This window comes from Phyllosticta capitalensis, assembly GCF_038381095.1.
Source record: "Phyllosticta capitalensis strain CBS 128856 chromosome Unknown BKA78scaffold_11, whole genome shotgun sequence".
NCBI lineage: Eukaryota > Fungi > Ascomycota > Dothideomycetes > Botryosphaeriales > Phyllostictaceae > Phyllosticta > Phyllosticta capitalensis.
In genome coordinates, this window is record NW_027117449.1 from 1,508,771 (window position 1) to 1,523,627 (window position 14,857).

General features: G+C 55.6%; 7 protein-coding genes across 7 annotated transcripts; 4 read left to right on the forward strand and 3 right to left on the reverse strand.

Annotated features, from left to right (window-relative positions):
* Nucleotides 1-57: 57 nt before the first annotated feature.
* Nucleotides 58-922, forward strand: BKA78DRAFT_257995 (Glyoxalase/Bleomycin resistance protein/Dihydroxybiphenyl dioxygenase; the record flags this gene model as incomplete). Its single annotated transcript, XM_066885235.1, has 3 exons — nucleotides 58-200; nucleotides 589-745; nucleotides 818-922. The coding sequence occupies 3 exons, from the start codon at nucleotides 58-60 to the stop codon at nucleotides 920-922; spliced, it is 405 nt and encodes a 134-aa protein (XP_066740019.1).
* Nucleotides 923-1,651: 729 nt separating this feature from the next.
* BKA78DRAFT_333715 (60S ribosomal protein eL19) lies at nucleotides 1,652-2,540 on the reverse strand (the record flags this gene model as incomplete). Its single annotated transcript, XM_066890119.1, has 4 exons — nucleotides 1,652-1,810; nucleotides 1,869-2,019; nucleotides 2,119-2,414; nucleotides 2,487-2,540. The coding sequence occupies 4 exons, from the start codon at nucleotides 2,538-2,540 to the stop codon at nucleotides 1,652-1,654; spliced, it is 660 nt and encodes a 219-aa protein (XP_066740020.1).
* Nucleotides 2,541-2,770: 230 nt separating this feature from the next.
* BKA78DRAFT_325756 (uncharacterized protein) lies at nucleotides 2,771-4,308 on the reverse strand. The gene has a single exon (XM_066889385.1). It carries the CDS (start codon nucleotides 4,148-4,150, stop codon nucleotides 3,005-3,007), a length of 1,146 nt encoding a protein of 381 aa, XP_066740021.1. The 5' UTR covers nucleotides 4,151-4,308; the 3' UTR covers nucleotides 2,771-3,004.
* Nucleotides 4,309-4,393: 85 nt separating this feature from the next.
* Nucleotides 4,394-5,563, forward strand: BKA78DRAFT_45817 (regulator of Vps4 activity in the MVB pathway-domain-containing protein). Its single transcript, XM_066893220.1, has 3 exons — nucleotides 4,394-4,473; nucleotides 4,525-4,635; nucleotides 4,711-5,563. Exons 1-3 carry the CDS (start codon nucleotides 4,450-4,452, stop codon nucleotides 5,530-5,532), a joined length of 957 nt encoding a protein of 318 aa, XP_066740022.1. The 5' UTR covers nucleotides 4,394-4,449; the 3' UTR covers nucleotides 5,533-5,563.
* A 1,350-nt stretch (nucleotides 5,564-6,913) lies between these two features.
* Nucleotides 6,914-10,291, reverse strand: BKA78DRAFT_45845 (cation efflux family-domain-containing protein). Its single transcript, XM_066893221.1, has 4 exons — nucleotides 9,614-10,291; nucleotides 8,273-9,565; nucleotides 8,008-8,226; nucleotides 6,914-7,951 (listed from the first exon to the last, which is right to left on the reverse strand). Exons 1-4 carry the CDS (start codon nucleotides 9,970-9,972, stop codon nucleotides 7,000-7,002), a joined length of 2,823 nt encoding a protein of 940 aa, XP_066740023.1. The 5' UTR covers nucleotides 9,973-10,291; the 3' UTR covers nucleotides 6,914-6,999.
* A 261-nt stretch (nucleotides 10,292-10,552) lies between these two features.
* Nucleotides 10,553-12,051, forward strand: BKA78DRAFT_333719 (putative beta-1,4-mannosyltransferase; the record flags this gene model as incomplete). Its single annotated transcript, XM_066890120.1, has 3 exons — nucleotides 10,553-10,763; nucleotides 10,814-11,010; nucleotides 11,116-12,051. 3 exons carry the CDS (start codon nucleotides 10,553-10,555, stop codon nucleotides 12,049-12,051), a joined length of 1,344 nt encoding a protein of 447 aa, XP_066740024.1.
* A 209-nt stretch (nucleotides 12,052-12,260) lies between these two features.
* On the forward strand, nucleotides 12,261-14,831 carry BKA78DRAFT_257224 (transcription factor IIIC subunit delta N-term-domain-containing protein; the record flags this gene model as incomplete). Its single annotated transcript, XM_066885165.1, has 5 exons — nucleotides 12,261-12,368; nucleotides 12,417-13,443; nucleotides 13,517-13,888; nucleotides 13,952-14,527; nucleotides 14,578-14,831. 5 exons carry the CDS (start codon nucleotides 12,261-12,263, stop codon nucleotides 14,829-14,831), a joined length of 2,337 nt encoding a protein of 778 aa, XP_066740025.1.
* Between the last annotated feature and the right edge of the window lie 26 nt (nucleotides 14,832-14,857).

The following is a 14,857-nucleotide window of genomic DNA, read 5'->3' on the forward strand; positions in this document are numbered from 1 at the left end:
CATCTTTGCTTAGAGCTATTTTCATATTCCTGCAACAATCGCCGCACACCAACAACAATGTCGGCCAAATTCTCAATCAAAGCCCTCGACCACATGGTGCTCTACGTAGCCTCCATCGAAGCCAGCGTCGCCTTTTACACGACGCACCTGGGCATGGCGCACACGTCGTTTGCGCCGGCAGGGAAGGCGGGCGAGGTGAGGTATGTGCATCATTTTTTGGAATTTGCTGTTTTTAGGTCCTTTTTATTTTACACCAACACAGCACATAGAGGACGACTTGTTTGCGGCTCTTTTTTTCCGTGGATGAGGGGAGGGAGCTGTGCGTTCGTAAGAAAAGAAACGGAAGGATTAAGTCATTTCTCCCTCCTACTTTTCAGGGTTGCAGCTTTGTTTTCATTTGTCTTTACTGCCTGCTGCTCTATGGCAACTGGAGTTCCGACTTGTTCGCATCATCTCTTTGCACCGCATCTGTCTTCCATCTTTGGACGCGCCACCACACCATTCAAGAGCAAACCACCTCTCCATCCCCGTCCCCCTTCTCAAATCCTCCATCTCCCACCCAACCCCACTAACGCCCCTTGCCACTAGACACGCCCTCACATTCGGCCAGCAAAAAATAAACCTGCACGCCGCCAGCTCGCCCTATGCGCCGCACGCGCGCGCCCCGTTGTCCAGCACGGCGGACTTTTGTCTGCTGACGGACACGCCGGTGCAGGAGGTGGCGGCGGCGTTGCGCGAGGGCGGCGTCGAGTTGTTGCGGTTCGGGCGGGATGGAGAGGGGAGGGAGGCGCAATTGGCCGAAGGGGGGGCTGGAGAGGGGAAGGATGGGGAGGGGGCACAGGTGGTGATGGAGAGGACGGGCGCGAGGGGGAGGCTCAGGAGCGTCTATGTGAGGGATCCGGATGGGAATTTGGTCGAGTAAGTTGCATTCTGAGTTCTGTTGGTGGTGGTGGTGGAGGATGAGCCGCGCTGTATTTGGTGTGCTGACTCGTTGCTGTAGGATCTCGAACTATGTCTGAGGGCCCGGTTGGTTTGGTGCGGAGAAGACGATAGTGGGCGATGAGGCATTGGACCGTTGAATGTGCGTGAAGCCATAGAGGCTGGGCAATGCAATGATTAGATATGTAGTATTTGGGTGAGAGTCCGGCAGCTCGAAGCTCCAGGCTCCATTCAATCGGTGACGTCAACACATCACTGGCTTCCGAAAAAAGTGACCAAGCAGCAGCTCGTTCATTCATTATTTTAGGACTCCCAACACCAGCATTGTAACCGTCCCCACTTCGGAACCCGCCAGGCGCTGCTGTCATGTTTACCCGGAGCGCACTGGGTGGAAGAGCGCGCAGGCAGGGCAGTCCGGGACAACAGGACATCGGATGATTTTGGAGGGTTAGTCCGCGCGAAAGAGACTGTTTGTATGCTTTCCCATTTGCAAACCCGGGACGTACATGAAAACCGTGACCTCTCAGCTTGCCGGGGGAAGAAAAACTCTTTGTTTGACGGAGAAAAAGGGAAAAACAACCCTCATAATTTTTCCCAATTCCGTGTTTGGAACCACGCCAGACGTCCACCGCTACCTCCTTTCCAGTGTGCCATTGCTGAAACCAACACCACAAAAGACCGTCGCCGCTGCAGCCGAAAAGGCCGAAAACGCTTAGGCCTTCTTCTCCTCGTCGTCGGCCGCGAGCGCCAGCCTCTTGGCCGAGACACGCTCCTGTCTCCTCTCGCGAGCGGCCTTGGTCTTGGCGCGCTTGGCGTCCATCTCCTCCTGGAGGATCCTCTCGCGCTGCTTCTCAGCCTTGGCCTTGTGGATCTGCAATGATTGTAAGCGCTCTGTGCTTCGAATCCAGGGCGGTCGTGTGTCAACGTACGTGCTCAACGAGGGCGCGCTTGTGCTTGAAGGTGTTACCCTTGCTGAGGTGGTAGAGCTCGTGGTAGAGGTGCTTGTCGATCTTGCCGCTGGCACGGTACTTGACCAAAAGACGGCGGAGGACACGGAGACGGCGCATCCACAGAATCTGGCTGTAATCCACCACATCAGCGATTGTTCCAAAGCCCCCAAAGTGTTCCAAGTCGAATTTGTTGTCGTTTTTTTCCGTCGGATCCGGGGTCGGCGCCTACCTGGGCATACGAGCGTCCTTGGTACCCTTCCTCTTACCGTAGCCACGGTGGCGACCGATGCGGCGAGCGGCGGTCAGCTCCCTGGCGCGGGCACGGGAGTGCATGGTGACGGGCTTCTTGATGATGAGGCCATCGGAAACCAGCTTGCGGATGGTCTGGCGGGAGTTGGCGTTGGAGATCTCGCTGACCTCGTTGGGGTCAAGCCAGATCTTGCGCTTGCCGCAACCGACGACGGACGCCGCAAGGCGCTTCTGGGTACGGAGGTTGACCCTGTGATGGCTACATGTCAGCGTTTGCTGCTCTCAGAGCTGGTGGTGAGGCCGCTGCGGAGGAGGTGGCGAAGCGAGGCCGAGAAGAGCGCTACAAACGCCCGGGCTGAAGGAAATTCGCGGAGGAACGAGTGCAATTTGCTTCGAGGGCATATCGTCTTCGAGATATCGGGCGGTCCTTACATTTTCGATGATTGTCGTCGGCTGGTCGATGTCCTGATCGTTAGTAGGGTCGCGGTTGTTCAGAGGAGATTTGAAAACTCGGCTAAGATTGGGCTGTGTGTGGGCGAGTCACGTGCGCAGGCGGTCTGTGCTCAAGCGGGCGTTGGTCGACTCCTCGCCTCGACCACTCCATCACTCTGTCTCATTATGTACACGGTCGACTACGGGGAGCGTTCGTTTCTGACTCAGTTCAAACATCCTTTTGCTCATCCTTTCTCGAGGTGTGCTCGTGTGGAAAAGGCCACGTCAATTACCCGTCGACTCGACTAAAATATCTACAGGGACCCTGCTCCTGTCTACCAGCACCAAACCACCAAAAGAAAAAATGATTGGGTATCAGCCTCCCTGCCGCAAATTTATTCTGACAGCTGCTCGTGAAAATATAAATTATTTTGTCATTCGCGACGATGCCTCCTCGCAGCCTCAGCCCCCGGACTTTGAGCTTTTGGGCGGTGATGGCCGTTGTCCCCATGTCGATGTGGACTCCGCGCCCGGTGTGACTTGTGCTCCCTCTCCCGACTTCTACTCCGCCGCGATCTATGCCTGTGCCTTTCTCTGCTATGACTCCTGGTGCGGTGACTGCGATGATGTCGGGGCCTGTGATCACGCGACCTCTTCTTTGAGTCGTCTACAGCGGGCGCATCCAAGCTGAATCCCTCGAGCTCGTCCACATCAGCGTCCTCTCTTCGATGCCGCTCCTTGTGAGAGTGCCTTCGCTTGCGCCGCCGTCTCTCGTCCTCCTCTGCTGCCTTCATTGCCGCCATCTCGCGCTCCCTCTCCGCTGCCCAGCTCTTCCGATCCCGCTCCGCCTTTTTCAGCTGCGTTTGAGCCTTGTTCATAAAGGCCAGTGGGTCGTTGGTAGTCATGCGTGACTTCTCGCGCTGTTTGCGCATTGGGTCTTCCCTGCCCCAGACATCCTTTCCCGCCGCCTCAGCCAATTCCAAGTCCTCTCCTTGCTCGGGCTCTTGTTTCTTCGATGAGTCGGTATACCACGGTTGGCCCGCAACGTTCCTTCCCGCCGCGTTGGAAAACCGCATGGTGTACTGATCCTCGAACTCCTTCTTCTTCTTCGCCTCTTCCGCCTCGCGCTCTGCATTCTTCTCGGCCTTTCTCATGGCGCGTTGATCGATGGGAAAGAGGTTGATGTTGCCAGCGTGATCCGTAAGAGGCGCATCGTCCTGCGTATTTGCAGAGAACCTGACCAGCTGCTCCTGTACATCCTGCCCCTTCTTGGCCACCTCTGCCGCCACGCGAATGTCTCTATCCGTATCGTCCTCGCCGTGCAGTTTGCGCCTCTTGACCACCCCTCGACCATCGTGGCTGCTGCGTTTTGATTCGTTCTTTTCGGAAGACTCGGGGGGCGGCGACGGCGGCTTTTCGCCCCGGAGAATGGCTATCCGTCGTTGCGCATCAAGCTCGTCCAAGCGCCGCTCTTCCTCTTCTTCTCGCGCCTGGGCGGCGGCCTCGTCGCGTCGCACGCGCTCGATGTTTGCGGGGTTGTAGACGTTCCATGACTTTTTTCCTAGCAGGTGGAGCGGCATGGTGGATGTGGGCGGTGGACTTGAGGTCTGAGGAGCCGATCAGGAGGGTGAGGTACGGAGGTTACGATCGAGCTAGCATCGCGTCGTTGCACGTAGTAGGCATTTGGAAAGTAGGAAGCGTGGATTGAAGAAAGACAACGAATGACGAGAATGCGAACGTGCTCAATAATGGCGGGGCGGCATCCCAGTGTCGATCATAGAGCTCCATCCCGGCCTCCAGTCGCGGGGCACCACCGACATCAACACCTCCTCCAGCTCCATCATCCTACACCACCTATTCATCACAGACATCCATCGCCATGGCTCCTCCCACGTCGCTAGTTGCAAGTGTCTCCACACACCACAACTTTTCTCTTGGCTAATAGACCGCGCAGTCCAAGCTCAAAGTGCAGCTTAAGCTCTCTATATCACGGCTGCGGATGGTGCAGCAAAAAGACGTCGCCCTCGCAAAACAATCCCGCCGCTCCATGGCCCAGCTCCTCGAAGTTCGTTTTTGCCTCTAGCTACAACCCTCTACAGACCCGGTTCAAGCTGCCATCCTAACACAAACCTCTCCCCAGCAAGGCAAACTCGAAAGCGCGCGCATCCGAATCGAAAACATAATCCGCAGCGACATCACGACCGAACTGCATGAGATCCTCGAGCTGTACTGCGAACTGCTGCTCGCGCGCTCCCAGCTGCTTGACCCCCCGGCCAACGCCTCGCCCTCGCTCCGCCCCTCGTCTTCCTCCTCGTCCTCAACCTGCGATCCGGGCCTCGAGGAGGCCGTCCGCTCCATCATATACGCCGCGCCGCGCACCGAGGTCAAGGAACTCCACGCCGCCCGCGCCCTGCTGGTCGACAAGTTTGGCAAGGACTTTGCGCTGAGCGCCATGGAGGGCACCGGCGTCGCCGACCGCGTGCTGCGCAAGCTGCGCGTCGAGACGCCCTCGGCGGAGCTCGTCGACGCGTACATGCGCGAAATTGCACGCGCCTACTCCATCAGCATACCGGGGTTCGACGACGAGGACGAGGCGCAAGACGACGGCGGAGCAGACGAGGGCAACGACGACGACGAGCCCTCCGACGGCCACAAGCACAAGGTCCTCGAGGCGCCCCTCGAGACCGAAGACCTTGCAAAAGCGACGCCCCCCAAGAAGCTGGGCCCCGCCAGCCCCCTGCGAGTCGCGCCGCCCAGCCCCAGCTCCGAGAACGTCGCGCCCAAGATCCGGCTGCCGGGCCCGCCCGACCTGAAGCCGGCGCCCAAGACGGCCAAGAAGACGGACGACAGTGCCGGGGGTGATGAGAGCAGCAAAACGAACGGCAAGCAGGATGGCGGGCCTGGTGGCAAGATTCCGGACGTTGACGAGTTGGCCAAACGGTTCGCCGCGTTGAAGCGGTAGCGCGGATGGGGCATGGAGATTGGATACCGGACGCACGCTGTGCTCCTACAAACTTGTTCCATCTAGTCATCGACTGGCGTGCTTGAATTTGAAGCTTTGGCTACATGTAAGCATTTGAGCGACGCTGTTAGCCTTTTTCTTTTCCTCTTCTCCCGAGACAGGTACCGGAGGTGTCGTTGATTTCGACTGACGTAGCGGCGGAAAAATGAAATCCGGTTACTTCCTGAATTCATCTCTCAACCCACCCTCGCTCTGAAATTAATTCACGCATGGTTTTTCAATCCATATCCTCCGCTCAATTTACAATGTGAGGAGCGCCAAGTACAATTGCCCATCCATTAGGAGGACCGGTTGTATCGCAAAAGCCTAGCACACCTGCAAACCTAATACACCCTAATTTTTTACGCAACCAAAAGGTTTTTAGTATTTACATCAGAGTAACAATACCCAACAAGGAAAGAGAAAAAGGCTAGATAGAGAAAGAATAGACATACTTCAAGGAGGAGACAGACATGTTGAACTAGGCACTACTATCCCATCTATCTATACAGGTAGGTTTCCAATCGAAGAAGAAGAAATGCAGTTGAACGAAAATCATCATCACGGCACCGCTACTAGCCTGATATCTTGGCCACGAAGAGAATCTCTCCCTCCCTCCCTCCCTCCCTCCCCACCCCCTGAACCTCCCTAAAGGAAACGCAGCTCTGGGGCGAGGAGGTGTTTGGGTGCTGCTTATTGCAGCTGTCCTGTTTCGAGCTCAAATATTCGGAATCTTTGGGAAACCGGGATCTTTGTGCTATAATCGCTCCCTATACACACGTCTTTTGCGACTTGACCAAATTTGGGGGCACATGAGATGGGGATCAGGTCAACCGCGCCAAATTTGAAAAAAACACTCACGTCCAAGAGCATGACTTGTCACGTGGAGGATTCAAATATCCCGGCCTAGAGTTGCCCGTTCGTTTCTTCGCTTTTGCCGTGTATCGTGCCCCTCGGAGTATGACACGCAAAGGAAAAACAAGTCTAATGACGATGATATGTCTACTATACAAATGCATACAGATGATGAGTCCGAGTGCCTATCCCATGCACGCCCCATGCTCGCTCGCTCGCTCCCCGTTGTTTGTTTTCACTGTCTGGCGCCTGTGGATCGGCGTGTTTTGTGTTGTACCTATGTGTCTGTTCGACAGACCTGCCTGACTGTGCTACCACCGCCGCCTGTGTCAGGACTTGCTACCTGTCTACCTAGCCAGCTACCTACCAGGCCGACAACGTCAGGCTCTCCTCAGTTTTGACCGCTACCGTGCACGCACGCACGCATGCTCGTACCTACCCCATCACCTCGAGCGTGGTAAGCTTCATTGCTGGAGCCTCGACTTGGCGTCTCCTCACGCAACACATACACACCCATACCAACCCACCATAAGCACCCTGCTTCCACTCTCTGCCCCATCAATTTGCCGCAAATCAAAAGCCAGCAACACCTCCACACCAACACCTCTCGGCGCCCTCTCCCTCCTTCTCCACATGCACGAGGACCGAGTCGAGGTGGCGCTGCTTGAGAAACGCCTCTGTCCGCTCCTGGACGTCCGCCGTGTCGGCCGTGCGCGCCGCGACCACGTGCATCACGCCGAGGATCTTTTGGGACACGGCGTGGTCGTGGTCGTGTGTATGGGAGTGGGAGTGAGAGTGGGAATGCACATGGCTGTGGCCATGGTGGTGGTGATGGTCGTGCGACGGCGACGGCGAGTGCGAGTGCGAGTGCGAGTGCGAGTGCGAGTGCGCGTGGTCGGAGCAGTTGGAGACGTTCGAGTGGCTATGAGCGTGGTGGCCGTGAGTGTGGCCATCATGCGAGCCATGGCCATGGTCATGTCCATGCGAATGGCATTCATCTTCATGGTCATGATCGCCATGTCCCCGTTCGTGGGCCGCCCCGATGTCCTCAAGCCAGAACCGCGGCGCCGAGTACGACACCACGCCATTGATGGAATTGATGTCTCTGAGCGTGTCCTTGAGCTGATCCTCCACCTCTTGCGGGTTGCAGAGCAGCAGTCTCATGCCCGCGTTGTAGGTGAGCGGCAACGCGCTGAAGAAGATGAGGAGCGCAATGATGCAAGAGGCCAGCGGGTCCCAGCCATTCCAGCCGTTCCACTTGGTCAGCAGCGTGCTGATGATGACGGCAACCGAGCCCAGCGCGTCGGCGAGAATGTGTAGGAAGATTCCGTGCATGTTTTCGTCGCCATGGTGGTGGTGGTCGTGGCCGCCGTGGGAGTGACCATGAGCGTGCGCGTGGCCCATAGCGAAGAGGCCGACAAAGTTGATGAGGAGTCCGAGAATACTGACTACGAGGAGCTCATCCAACCTTCTAAGTTCATGGCCCTCCCAGAGTCGCTCAAACGCGTCCAGTATGATCTCGAAGCTGACGAGACTGCGACTATTAGAGAGTTTTCAGGCCTGCTTGGGTTGATGACTTACATGAGGAAAATTCCATTTCCAAATCCCGACAGCGTGTCCACTTTGCCGTATCCGTATGGGAACCGAGCGCTCGCAGGCCATTTGCTCATGACCGCTGCAATCAGACCGACCGCCAGTCCAGCGCAATCAAAAAACATGTGGATACTGTCTGTGAGCAGACCCAGAGAGCCCGTCACGAAGCCGTAGAATGCTTGTACGAGCATGAATGCGAGATTGAGACTGAAATAATTAGCTGGAGTAGCAGCAACGAAAACGATTTACTTACCATCCAAAGTATGCGATTCTCCGCGAATCCTTTTCCACCAAGATGCTGTGCACCAGCGAGCCGGGTTCGCATTGTTTGAGGAGTATTCCCGTCAGTCTAGAATGCTTGTCATGTGCGTGGGGTCCATGATGATGGTGGTGATGGTGGGAATGGGAGGTGCTCATATTCAGGCCCTTTTCGAAACGACTGACGCCGTAGGTCAGGAAGAGGAAGCCCAACTCCACCATCTGGGTCACCCAAGAATCAAAGTGATTGAGGAATCCGGCAACTGCACCAACTGCGCAGCCCGCCGCGACGCCAACCTTGTGGGTAGAACGAAGTGCTGAAGGCCGGCCGAAAGAGTAAAGGCAAGCCGCAGCAAAAGAAGCGAGCAACGAAAATACGATGGTCGATCTCGTGAGGGAGGTGTGGCTGGTGAGGTTGGATGTCACCAATGTCAGAGCCATCAACGCTGTTCCAGATAGAAAAGTGGTCGTCACATCTTCAGGGGATGCCACCAATGTAGACGCAGTGACCTGAGGGAGATGGTAGACGGGGGCAGCTTTCTCTGGGCTTTCCACGACAGGCGATAGACCATTGGTCATACCAGAATTCAAAGTAGTCTGGGGCGGAGAGGCAGGGACACTCCAGGTCATTGGGAGAGGTGGTGGCAGGACCAGTATTGACACAGCGAGTGCAAGATAGCCCGTGGCGAGCTGGACTAGGCCTGTGGGGGCACCAAATCCTAAAGCATCGCATAGGATGCCCAGCATAAGGTAGCCAGCCAGTAATCTCTTGTCGCTCAAGAGCCAGCGCAAAGCCGTCACTGGTCTGCGCCTAGGAGCCTCTGCGGCGCAGAGTCCAGACGTGATGGCAGCCAGCAAAACTACCCCTGTCCTGACGCCGCCGAGCTGCGCTGCGGCATAGAATGGCAATCCCACGCCCAGCACTCGAGATGCAATCTGCTGCAATCGACCACCGCTGAATGACTCTTTTCCTAGACGTCCTGAGCCGCCAAAGAGCTTTCGCCTGTCCAAAACTTGTGCGGATGGTCTTGATCTGGCGATCAGAGCTGTGAGAAGCAAGGTGCCGGAAGCCAGGGCGCATGCTTGGAGAATCGCTGGGGCGCGAGAGGAAGATGTAGTTGAAGCTGGGGAGTCATCGGATACTGCTGCTCGTAACCGGTCGACTGGAGAATCTGAATGGGTATCATTTTCGGGGTGGGAACTTGGGGCGCCATAGGCGAATGGCGCCAGCACATAGGGAAGCGGAACGAGCAAGCCAGTCAGGACTTGGGTCAAGGTGTCGTCGGGCCTATTTGGAGTCAGTCGAAGCATATACAAATACAGGGTGAATACTTACAATGGTTCTGCCTGGCGGGGAAATCCATAGTCGTCGACGGCGCGCCTTGTGGGTGGAGAAGCAGGACGACCAAGATCGGACTCGCCGCGCGGCCGGAGCTTCGGACGGCCCATTGGAGGAGCGAGATGGGTCGTGTCAAGCGGGTCGAGGGTTTGTGGAGCGCCGCTGTCGTAGAGAGGTGAAGGAGGGTTTAAAGATCCGTGAGAGCGCGCCTTCTTCAAAGCACCGGGGGCGCTATCGTTCGTGATGGGCCTCGACGACGCAGGGCGTTCGGGAAGCAGAGAGTGACTGTAGTGATGGGCATGACGAGGAAAGTTGTCAAGGGGAAGGGCGTAGGTCTGGCTGTGAGCGGAGGCCATGCGAAAGGCGGGCGCGCGTGAAGAGTGCGAAAAGGCTCGGCGGGCGCGAAGACGTGGTGGTGACCTCTGGAATGGATCTCGCGAGCTGATAAGTCGAGTGCGGACGGACTGCGGAGAAGCAACCAACGTCAGGGCCCTTGAGCTAAGATCAAATGGTGGCTCTGGGGATTAGTGGGCAGGGTTGGTCACCGAGAGGCCATTGTGATAAAGATACAACGGGCGTCGGGTCGGGCTGCAGTGCAGCGTACATTGGTGGTGTTGCTGAAACGCGTCTCGCGGCGACCCTGTGTCCCTGTCATCCGTGGCTCGACCCGTGGCTCCCGCTACTACTACAACACCATTCACCGCTTTCGTCGACAGCGTCCATCTTTTAGTCGGCGAAACCGCCCAGCGACCACGGCTGGCCCACCAAATGTCTCTCGCTCCGCACGCCGGCTGCCTCTCTCCTTCTCCCATTGGCTGCGCGACTTGACCCCGTTTTTCGACAGCCGCCAGCCATCACGTGTCCTCTACTTTACGGTACCTCGTCCGGCCTTTGTCGCCTACCATCTGTCCGGTCTTTCCGATCATCTCTTTTGCCATGGCTTGGATGTTGATTCTTCTTGGCGTCCTCGTCCTCGCTGCAATCACGCTGCTCCTCCTCAGGCCGACTCGGTATTCTAGATCCAAAAATGACGCCAAAAGAATTCAAATCGTTGTTCTTGGAGACATTGGCCGTAGTCCGCGTATGCAGTACCATGCCATGAGTCTGGCCAGGCATGGCTACACGGTTGACATCATTGGCTACAAAGGTCTGCCTTCCGCCTTTGTATACTTGTCTAGAAGCTAAAACAGATTGCAGAATCTGATATACACCCGGCACTCGACTCAGACAGCAAAGTCCACATTGTCCCGATTCCGCCATGGCCCAGAAAGTGGCAAACCGACGACAGGAAGCTGTTTGTCCTCATGGCTCCTCTCAAGGTCATTTGGCAGACTTGGGGTCTGTTTGCGGCCATGTCGTATGAGACCAGTCCGTCGCGATTTGTGTTGGTACAGGTAAGTATTCTGAATCTCGATCTTTGAAGTGGGAGGCATGGCAGCTCCAGCGTGCCCCCAATACCCCTGACAAGCCACCCCTTCCAACTCAGGCTGACTCCTCAGAATCCCCCCTCAATTCCGACTCTGCTCATTGCCCGAGTCGCCTGCATCCTCCGAAACACCACCTTTTGCATTGACTGGCACAATTTCGGCCACTCGATTCTCGCATTGAAACTCGGGCCATCGCATCCCCTCGTTCGCATCTCGCACTTTTACGAGTACTTCGTCACCAAGGATGCTCCCATCAATTTCACTGTCACGGCTGCCATGGCACGTGTTCTCCGGGAAAAGCATGACCGCACGGGCGTCGTCCCCCTCTACGATCGTCCACCCGCACACTTCCAGCCTTGCCCCTCTGCAACTGCTAGGAGCGAAGGCTTCCTCTCTCTTGCCACACAGCAAAGCTGGCCAGTCGACTTTTCGTCTTCCCCCCTCTCGCCCAGAGTCATTGTCTCCTCTACAAGCTGGACTCCCGATGAGGACTTTTCGCTACTGCTTACGGCGCTTTCGTCCTACAGCGCCGCCGCTAAATCAAACTCCCTTCCCCCAATCATTGCAATCATCACCGGCAAAGGTCCACAGAAGGAATACTATCTGAGCAAGATTACTGAGATGCAGGGACATGGCAAGCTCACACACGTTCGCATCCTCACAGCTTGGCTGTCGATCGAGGACTATGCACGCCTGCTGTCATACGCCCACCTGGGCGTGTCACTGCACACAAGCAGCTCCGGCGTTGACTTGCCAATGAAGGTAGTCGATATGTTTGGTGCGGGATTGCCCGTCGTCGGATGGGATCGCTTCGAGGCATGGAGTGAGCTTGTTCAAGAAGGCATGAATGGGAGGGGCTTTGGGAGTGCGGAGGCGCTTGGAGATCTGCTGGTCGAGTTGATGGGCGATGAGAAACAGATGCAAAAGCTCAGAGAGGGCGCAGAAAAAGAGACTCAGCGGAGGTGGAATGATGAGTGGGAGGAAAAGGCTGGGAAAATCTTTGAATAAAACTTGAAATATATTATCACGTCTCTTGGAGACCGACTCCACTTCCAATTCAGGCAAAAGGCCCGTGCATCTCCATGGTCAGCTCGGTTAATTATCGGCTTGACGGGCTCGGCCCACTCCGCCGGGAAATGACGCGCCTCGCGTCTCTCGCGCTCCAAACATTTCAACCCCGTCTGAGGCTGACGTTCTGCCGCCAGTCTGCCTCCACCATGCACGAGGCGATCACTCTCAACGTCTGGCCTTCGACAATTAACTGCTTGAGCTGGTCCCAAGATGGGAACATCGCAGTAGCAGCTGGTGAGACGGTCGAGTTGCTGGTAAATTCACCAACGTTTAATGATTGATCAGCGGCTCACCACACGCAGATTCCCATTTTGCAGTCAGACACCGAGGCCATCCAGTCTGCTCAAAATTGGCATAATGTCCACATCAAAACCAATCTCTTCACCGAAACTGAAGTTCCTACCATCGATCCACTCGGGTTTCGCGCAGTCTCATTTGGAGAAGAGCTCTCGACTAGCGACGTCATCGCGCTGGCTTGGTCGCCGCCTGGTCTTGCAAAACACTCCAAATGCGCCCTCGTCGTATTGACCTCGAATCTGACTCTGTCCCTCTGGGCCTCCGACTCGGACTTTAAGAATGCTCGGAGCTGGAAACGACTTTTGATTTTCAATCATTCCTTGGAGCGACACTGGCAAAAGTTGGATCGTGATGACGAGCATACGGTAGGTGGGCTTGAGTGGGAGGTTCGGCGCAGAACGAGGCGACGCATCAGGTCTTTTGCTTGGAGCCCGCGCGTACGACCCCAGACAGCCTTGAGCCAGTCTGTCAAAGACAGCCAACTGCCCATGAGCGGCTTCTTCCTCGCTGTATGCAATGATGCAAATGATGTCGCGATTCTCAGGGTTCAGTCGCCCTTTGACTTTTTCAGCACGACCATATCTCGTTGGTCAGCCCACGTGGTTGCGCAATGCAGCGTTGGACCGCGAATCAAACTCGAACTAGACCCTCCATTCACACTCTTTGACGAGCACATGGATGAACAGCGCCATGCTTCCAACATTGCGTGGAGCCCTTGGAGTCTTGATGACAGAGACAACGCCGAATCCCTTTTGGCTTACACAACAAACAAATCGATCCACATACGCCGCGTGAGCATGGCTGCATACTCCCACAACATCTCCATCAGTCCAGAGGATGTTTTTGTAGATGACTCTGTGGGCACGAGGACCGCCCACTTTGTCCAATGGGCGCCAAAGATGCAGAACCAGGCAGCACAATTGGTCGTCTTCTCTCAAAAAGGTCTCTTTTGCTATGACATTTTATTCAAAGACCAATTTCGAGTCAACATGTCCAAGCACAATCTCGATGACAGATGGGATATGGTTACCGGTGAGTTGAGAATGTGGCTGATTCATTGACATGTGCGATTGTTTTGTTCTTTCTGACTACTAAATACACGCAGGATGTGCCTTCAACAAGCTCAGCTCTAGAGAGCTCGAGATTCAATTCGTTTCCCAGCTTCCCACCTTTTCGACGCCCACTACGGCATTGAGAATTCCAATCAAAGACGATCATCAGAGCAACCCTTCCCCATTTCTGAGGAGCCTTGCGGAGAGCAAAGCTCTTTTTGGCGCAGAAAACGAACTTGGCGATGCCGTTCTCACCAAAGCTTGGGGCCTTTGCCCTTCGCCTATGGGCGATCTCGTTGCGTCTGCAGTTTCGTTTCATCCAAGCGACATGGTCGAGTACACAATTTCAGCTGCCTCACGCACAGAGATTGGTATCCACCCATTCAGAGACAACCAGGGCGCATTCTCCATGCCTAAGCACGCGGGTGTCTGTCCGATCGATGGTAAGTACTCTGAGCCACCACACGTCCTGCTCTAATCACGACCAGATTTGAGCGCGGAAACAATTCTTTTTAGCGCCAAAAGCTGGCTAGAGGAAAACATGGAAGCACGCGCTGAGGAAAGCAGCGCCCGTCAGACCATCATGGACCAGCTTGCAAAGACTTTGGGCCTTGACGATTCGAGTGCGGCGACTCCTTACGCTGAGTTGGTTCTCTCTGGAGGGAAAAATCTCAGCCTCCAAGACGAACGAAGTCTTGTACAAGAGTTGAGACGGCATATTTATTTGGACCATGACCAAATCCAGAGACGATATGGACGCCTTTTGACTCATTTTTTCAACCCCAAGCAGAGAAACCAGCACGACGACGCGCCGACCATCTTGCATCTCATCAACCAGGTTCTTAGCATGCTCAAAGCGCATTACGTGGACAGCACAACAAGCCAGAAGATTCGGTCAGTATACGCCGAGATGCGAACGTGGCTGGCCGATCCTGAGACCGACAACGCACAAGATGCCGCAGCAACTTCAGAAGCCACGTATGTGGAGCAGTGCGAAATTTGTGACGAGAACATCAAATTCGAGAGTTTTGACTGGGCTAGGTGCTCTCAAGGGCATGAATTTGGTGCGCATCCCAGAGGACGCAGACTCGGTATCATGCTGACATCATGACAGTGCGATGTGCCCTGACATTCCTAGCCATTCAGGCTCCCGGAATCTCCAAGCTCTGCGGAATCTGCGGCAAGCGCTTTCTCAGCGAGCAGCATGTACTCGAGCTGGACACTCTGCTGGATGAGGCGGCAAATGAAAATGATCAATCTCAAGGTATGCATGACCTCCCCCCTGGCGTCGATACGAGCGAGGGTGATGTTATATCCAGACTGAAAAGTAAGGAACAGGGGCAAAGAAGCATGAGCGACGGCCAGTGACGTTGGCTCGCCTCCTTTTTGCGGCT

Coding starts and splice junctions, on each gene's coding strand:
- BKA78DRAFT_325756 (XM_066889385.1), bottom strand. CDS start 4,150: ATGCCGCTCCACCTGCTAGGAAAAAAGTCATGGAACGTCTACAACCCC.
- BKA78DRAFT_45817 (XM_066893220.1), top strand. CDS start 4,450: ATGGCTCCTCCCACGTCGCTAGTT. Junction 4,474..4,524: donor CTCCTCCCACGTCGCTAGTT/GCAAGTGTCTCC, acceptor TAGACCGCGCAG/TCCAAGCTCAAAGTGCAGCT. Junction 4,636..4,710: donor CCATGGCCCAGCTCCTCGAA/GTTCGTTTTTGC, acceptor ACCTCTCCCCAG/CAAGGCAAACTCGAAAGCGC.
- BKA78DRAFT_45845 (XM_066893221.1), bottom strand. CDS start 9,972: ATGGCCTCCGCTCACAGCCAGACCTACGCCCTTCCCCTTGACAACTTT. Junction 9,566..9,613: donor CCCCGCCAGGCAGAACCATT/GTAAGTATTCAC, acceptor GACTCCAAATAG/GCCCGACGACACCTTGACCC. Junction 7,952..8,007: donor GGAAATGGAATTTTCCTCAT/GTAAGTCATCAA, acceptor CAGTCTCGTCAG/CTTCGAGATCATACTGGACG.